General features: G+C 36.7%; 1 protein-coding gene across 1 annotated transcript; it reads right to left on the bottom strand.

Annotated features, from left to right (window-relative positions):
• Window positions 1-4,863: 4,863 nt before the first annotated feature.
• Window positions 4,864-5,034, bottom strand: LOC110588832 (40S ribosomal protein S29-like). The gene has a single exon (XM_044918894.1). It carries the CDS (start codon window positions 5,032-5,034, stop codon window positions 4,864-4,866), a length of 171 nt encoding a protein of 56 aa, XP_044774829.1.
• Window positions 5,035-7,195: the final 2,161 nt, after the last annotated feature.

Here is a 7,195-nt window from a genome sequence, read left to right as displayed (position 1 = left end):
ATGCCCCTCACCCAGTTACCTCATCCCCCCACCTTCCTCCCTTCCAGCAACCCTCAATTTGTTTCCTATAGTTAAGAGTCTCTATGGTTTGTCTCCCTCTCTGATTTCATCTTATTTTATTTTTCCTTCCCTTCCCCTATGTTCATCTGTTCTGTTTCTTAAATACCACATATGAGTGAAATCATATGATAATTGTCTTTCTCTGATTGACTTATTTTGCTTAGTATAATACCCTCTAGTTCCAACCACGTCATTGCAAATGGCAAGATTTCATTCTTTTGATGGCTGAGTAATATTCCATTGTATATATATATACCACATCTTCTTTATCCATTCATCTGTTGAAGGACATCTCGGCTCCTTCCACAGTTTGGCTATTGTGGACATTGCTGCTATGAACATTGGAGTGCAGGTGCCCCTTCAAATCAGTATTTTTGTATCCTTTGGATAAATACCTAGTAGTGCAATTGCTGGGTTATAGGGTAGCTCTATTTTTAACTTTTTGAGGAAACTCCATACTATTTTCCAGAGTGGCTGCACCAGTTTACATTCCCACCAACAGTGTAAGAGGGTTCCCCCGATCCAAAGTTTGTGATAAGGAACTTGGTAGACAGAATAGTGCCCGCCCCCAGAGAAAAGATGTCCACATCCTAATCCCCAGAACCTGTGACTATATTAGCTTTAGAAGGTAAAGGGGAATTAAATTTGCTATTCTGATGATCTTAAAATAAGATTATTCTGGAGTATCCAAGTGGTTTCAGGTGTTAAATTCAGCAGGTGTTGAATGGATAAATAAAACATACTATATCCATTCAATGGAATATTATTCAGCCATAAAAAGGAATGAACCATTGATAAATGCTATAACATGCTTAAACCTCAGAAACATGCCAAGGGAAAGAAGCCAGACACAAAAAGTCACATACATATTACATGATTCTATTTATATGAAATGTGCATAGTAAGCAATCCATAGAGACAAAAGTAGATTAGTGGTTGCCAAAGGCTGGGAGGCAGGAGGAATAGGGAGTGACTGCTAATGGGTATCTGTTTCGGGGGGCGGGTAGAGAGGGGAGTTGTTAAAATGTTCTTAGGTAGTGGCAAAGCTTGTGCAACTTGGTGAACATACTAAAAATTACTGAATTATTTATGTTAGAAAGATGAATTTTATCATATATGAATTACCTCAAAAATAATTACCTCAGAAAAAATTCTAGTTTTAGTAAGTCAAACAATACAGAGCTAACTAAAGTAAAAGCTAATCACCTCTCTCCTCATCCCCATTTAACCTTACCTGCCCATATTAAAAGTTTGATTAACTTACTTGAAGTCTTTCCTTCTTGATCTCATATACTTACATGTACATAAAAGGGGTTTTGTCTTTGTTTTTTATCCTTAAGAAAATGAGGACAATTTATATACAACTTGTTTCCTTCATTTAACTTCTCAGGGATATCCCACCAACTCCATATATATAATTTTATATATAAATTTGTATAAAGTTCATATCTTGGATGTACCATAATTTCTTTTCCTCGCAATCTGATGGTTTAAGAATGGTATCACAATATATCAAAATACCAAGTTGCACTCCTTAAATGTATATAAATTTTATATGCCAAAGATCTTTCAAATAAAGTTGTTAAAATATATTGAAAAAATGGTATCTCATAAGTCTTATGCATGTCTTTTGGTAACCATATAAACAAATTTCTGCTGGATGTGTCTACCTATGAGCAGAATTGTCACATCATGAAGTACATATATTTTCAATGTTCTTAGATAATATCAGTTTTCCAAAGGGGTTGTATAGAATTATATTTCCACTAGTAATACATGAGTAACCCAGTTGCTGTATATCCTTATCAACACTTGGTATTTTCTGCTGTTTTAATTTAGTCATGCCGGTGGCTGTGAAGTGGTGTTGCCCTATACTTTTTATTTTGTTGTTATTTAACTTTTTATTGAAATGAACCTATCATAAGTATATATCTCAGTGAATTTTCATAAACTGAGCACACCCCTATGACCAATACCCAGATTGGGTAAAACAGAACATTTTTAGACCTACAGATATCTATGACCTTTTAATTCTACTCCTAGGCATATAACCAACAGAAATGCACATAGATGTTAACCAAAAGATACAACTCAATTTTGATAACAGTTACCATTTTATCACATTCCCCTTAAATCTTCATATATTTTAATAGAAGAAATAAAGCATTGCAGTTGAAGTTGAAAGCCCTTTTGACTTCCAATCCCAGGCTTATTACCCTCCCTTAGGTCCCTGAACCCTGAGTCAACCCCTCATAGATTGGGTCTTTTTATGCCTTTTCATGCATATATTTATGTTCCTTCATTTTCCTGAATCCCAGTGAAACTGAGCACCTTGTCCTATTTCCTCGTTTATGAATTGCCTTTTCATAACACGGGCTCATTTTTTTATTGTTTTGTCTCTTGTTTATTAACTTGTTGAAGTCTTAGTTTATTAAGATATTTACCATTTTCCATCATTTTTATTGTAAACATTTTCCTCACCTTTTCTTTTCACTGGTTATGGTTTCTCTTGTCTTGTAAAAAATATTAATTTTTATGTAGTCAAACATGGCTATTTTTTTCCTTTAATTTTTCTGGGTTTCTCATCTAGCTTAAGAAGACTGCCATACCCCCAAGGTTTTACAAATATTCTCTCATATTTTCTTCTAACGTTTTATTACTTTATTTTTCTTTATTTTTAAAAGATTTTATTTATTTATTTGAGAGAGAGAGGGAGATCACGAGCACAGGGGAGGGGCAGAAGGAAAGCAGACTCCCTACTGAGCAGGGAGCCCGATGCGGGACTCGATCCCAGGACCACGGGATCATGACCTGAGCCGAAGGCAGACACTTAATGGACTGAGCCACCCAGGTACCCTACTTTATTTTTCATATTTAGATTTATTTGCAAAGCACCATATTCCAGACACTGCATGGGGTATGAACGAATACCCTAGATTGGGCTGGGAGTTTCCTATGCAGGTCAGAAAGCTAAATTGGCGCCACTTTTGGCTTCAAACATTTCCTATATAGCTGATGAAAAAGAAATGTATATACAACTAAAAACGATTAGTCAGCAGCTAGACTAGCATTTGATATTTTGTTAACAGGAAGTAGAAAAATATTAACCATTTGGTGAAGTGAAATCAGATGAGGATTTTTAACCTATGACTTGTATTTTGTGGTAGTTGAAAAATGTGGTAGTCCTGAAAGTATTCTAGTTTCCTTCCAGGTAATAACAAGACTCAGGGATGAGTGTTGAGGATAGCTGAAAATAATTGCCTAAATTTGAACCCAGGGAAAGCCATTTTCTTTACCAATGTTGGCTTTTTTTGCTTTCTTCTCATGGGGTCCTCCTTCAAGAACAATAGACTTTTTACAGCGAAGCTAAACAAAACTGTTGCTGCCCTTGCTACCCGGACTCTTGCAATCTACTGGGTCTGCCTTTGCACTCCCCCAACAATAACCAAAACACACCATTTGCTTTAACTGAAGCACTCATCCGGACCAACCTTGAAGAGTTAGAGCTTAATTTGTTGAGCTGTGGAGAGCTGCTCTTAAGTTTTCGAGGCAGTTTCACCTTGGCTCCCTTCGGGTAGGTGAATCTGGCTGCCTCAAATGGGATGTGAATACCAGACACCTGACTTAATCAAAATCCTCGGGAACTGTTTCTGCTCGCCCCCTTCTGACTGAGGGAGCTCACATCACCAAATGATCCATATCATTCACTGCAGCTGCCCAAGCACCCACACGTTGACCCAGAGATTGCTGCCGGCCATGAAAAGGGAAAGTTCATTTTTAGAAAAGATAAAACATTTAGACTTTCCTTAGATCATTTTTTGACATTGTGTAGTAGGTAAATCAACAGCCCACTCAACTCCCCACAAAAGCTTCTCCCTAGTTAATTGAAGAGGAAAAAGGGATATTTGGGTTGGGCTTTTCTTTACCATCATTTAAAATCCTTTCCTAAAGATGTTTTTCCCCTTACAGATCAGATGGAAGACATGTTTAGTGGAAGAACCAACAGCTGGACTGGGGCACGTGGTGCTTGGAACTCCTTACTAAATTATTTTTCTTCCTTTGTTCCTTCAGAGGAGAAGGCTGCCACAGACTCTACTTTTGCTCCCTGGCTTGGTTTACAAGGTTAGTCAAATATCCCGTACCACAGAGTGCCTGAGTTAATGATTTATCTAACTGGGGTAAAAGCCATATGCCACGGCAATGCTTCATCTTATTGTATTTTTGCAAATGAGTCAGCTTTTGTAGGCTGACAACAGAGCTTAATGTTGTGTCACTAGACTATCTAAAACACATTATGGTCACATTGCTGTAAGGAGCAATAAAGACCTTCCCATTTTGATAGTACTATGATTTTTCTGATAACCCTGAAAGGAAAAAAGGGACAAGTGACTCAAAGAGACAAGATAGCATGTGGGTAATATTTAAGTCAGATTGGATCTCAGATCTGAGGGCATTTTTTTCATGGTTTTGAAAGTTATTTAATGACATGGAAAAATGTGCTTAATATGGTTCAGAAAGCAAAATGTGTATTTCAGAAAGCAAATGTGTACAGCATGGTCCCAGTTTGTGGGTCTACAAAGATGATAGCAGGAAATATTTTCTGCAAGTGATGGAATGTACATTCTTTGTACATTTTCCCCAAATGTCTACAATTTGCCTATGGTCCTTTTTTTTTTTTTCACATTCAAGCACTCATAATTGGAGTATTTTTATTTTATGTACAATGAGTTGGCATTAAGGTAGGTATCTTGGATATCTGCAGTTAGGGTAGGTATCTTGGATGACCCATTCAAGGAAGTTCATTTAATCCAACTTAATGAAGCCTATATCCTTTGCGTACTGATGGAAACACTGGTGACGCATACTGAGGCGGTATTTCCGGATCAGATGGTGTGTGTTTGAGCAGACGCAGCAAGAACAAGGACCCTGGCCAAATTTCCTCTGATGGCTCCAGGAGAGCTGCTGGTGACCCATCTTGCTCTCTCAGATGCAACGAAGCAAAAGGTGCCAATTGTCCTTTTATAATCAGAAAATAGAAATGCCTTTTTTAAAAGGGAAAGGTAATTATAATCCATCTGTCTTGGATTTTTTTTATTTTTTACATTAAGGAATAATTTATATACAATAAAATTCTCTTTTCATTTATGATGTCATGAGGGTTGGGGGGTTAGTTGTTGTTGTTTGATTTTCTTTTGAGGTCACATTCTGAAAAGGTGAATTGTTTTTTCTTTTTTCTTTTATTGAGGTAAAATTGGTATTACAGAGTGATCACCTCCAAAATGTCCATATAGATCCTCTGCCCATTTTTTAATTGGGTTGTTCATTTTTTGTTAAGTTGTATGAGTTCTTTATATATTTTGGATATTAACCCCTTATTAGATATGTAATTTGCCAATATCTTATCCCATGCAGGAGGTTGCCTTTTTGTTTTGATGATGATTCTCTTTACTGTGCAGAAGCTTTTTAGTGTAATGTAGTCCCATTTATTTATTTTTGCTTGTTCTCCTTCGCCTTTGGGGTCAGATCCACAGAAATATCCTAAGACTGATGTCAAGGAGCTTACCATCTATGTTTTCTTTTAGGAACTTTATGTTTTCAAGTCTTACATTTAAGTCTTTTATCCTTTTTGAGTTCATTTTTGTGTATAGTGTAAGATAGTGGTCTAGTTTCATTCGATTGCATGTGACTGTCCAGTTTTCCCAGCACCTTTTATTGAAAAGACTATCTTGTTTCCATTGTGTATTCTTGGTTCCTTTATTGTAAATTAATTGTCTATATATTCACGGGTTTATTTCTGGGCTCTCAGTTCTGTTCCCATTGATCTGTGTGGCTGTTTTTATAGCTTTGTAATATAGTTTGAAGTCAGCAGGATACCTCAGCTTTGTTCTTTCTCAAGAACAAAACGGCTTTGGCTGCTTGGATCTTTTGTGGTTTCATACAAATTTTAGAATTATTTGTTCTAGTTCTGCGAAAAATGCCATTAGAATTTTGATAGGAGTCACATTGAATTATAGTATTGGCATTTTAACAATATTAATTCTTCCAATGCATGAGCACAGAATATCTTTCCATTTATCTGTGTCATCTTCAGTCTCCATCAGCATCTCACAGTTTTAATTGTATAGGTCTTTTACCTCCTTGGTTAAATTTATTCTGAGGTATTTTATTCTTTTTGATGTGGTTGTAAGTGGGATTATATTTTCTTAATTTCTCTTTCTGATAATCTATCATTAGTGTATAGAAATGCCACTGATTTCTGTAAGTTAATTTTCTTTTTTTTTAAAGATTTTATTCATTTATTTGTCAGAGAGAGAGAGAGAGAGCACAGGCAGAGGGAGAAGCAGGCTCCCCACTGAGCAGGGAGCCCGATGCGGGACTTGATCCCAGGACCCTGGGATCATGGCCTGAGCCAAAGGCAGACGCTTTACCTGAGACTGAGCCACCCAGGCGTCCCTGTAAGTTAATTGTTTTTTTATTTTTTATTGTTATGTTAATCACCATACATCACATCGTTAGTTTTTGATGTAGTGTTCCGTGATTCATTGTTTGTGTATAACCTGTAAGTTAATTTTCTATCCTGCGACTTGACTGAATTCATTTATTAGTTCTAACAGGTTTTTGGTGGAGTCTTTAGGGTTTTCTGTATTAAGTGTCATGTCATCTGCAAATAATAACAGCTTTTCTTATTCCTTTCCAATACAGATGACTTTTATTTCTTTCTCTTGCCTCATTTCTGTGGCTAGAACTTCCAGTATTGTGTTGAATAAAAGTGGCGATCTGAAAAACAAACTGAGGGTTCTAGAGCGGAGGGGGTGGGGGGATGGGTTAGCCTGGGGATGGGTATTGAGGAGGGCACGTTCTGCATGGATCACTGGGTGTTACGCACAAACGATGAGTCATGGAACACTACATCTAAAACTAATGATGTAATGTATGGTGATTAACATAACAATAATTTTTTTTTTTTTAAGTGGCGAGACTAGGCTTGTTGTCTTGTTTAGAGGAAAAGTTTCCAGCTTTTCACCATTGAGTATGATGTCAGCTGTGTGTTTGTCCTATGTAGCCTTTATGTTTAGGTACGTTTCCTCTATACCCACTTTGAGAGTTTTTATTGTAAATGGATGTTGAATTTTGT

This window comes from Neomonachus schauinslandi, chromosome 10, assembly GCF_002201575.2.
Source record: "Neomonachus schauinslandi chromosome 10, ASM220157v2, whole genome shotgun sequence".
Lineage (NCBI taxonomy): Eukaryota > Metazoa > Chordata > Mammalia > Carnivora > Phocidae > Neomonachus > Neomonachus schauinslandi.
This window is presented reverse-complemented; position numbering and strand designations above follow the sequence as displayed.

Excerpts from the sequence above, each read along its gene's own strand:
- LOC110588832 (XM_044918894.1), bottom strand. The coding sequence starts at position 5,034 with ATGGGTCACCAGCAGCTCTCCTGGAGCCATCAGAGGAAATTTGGCCAG.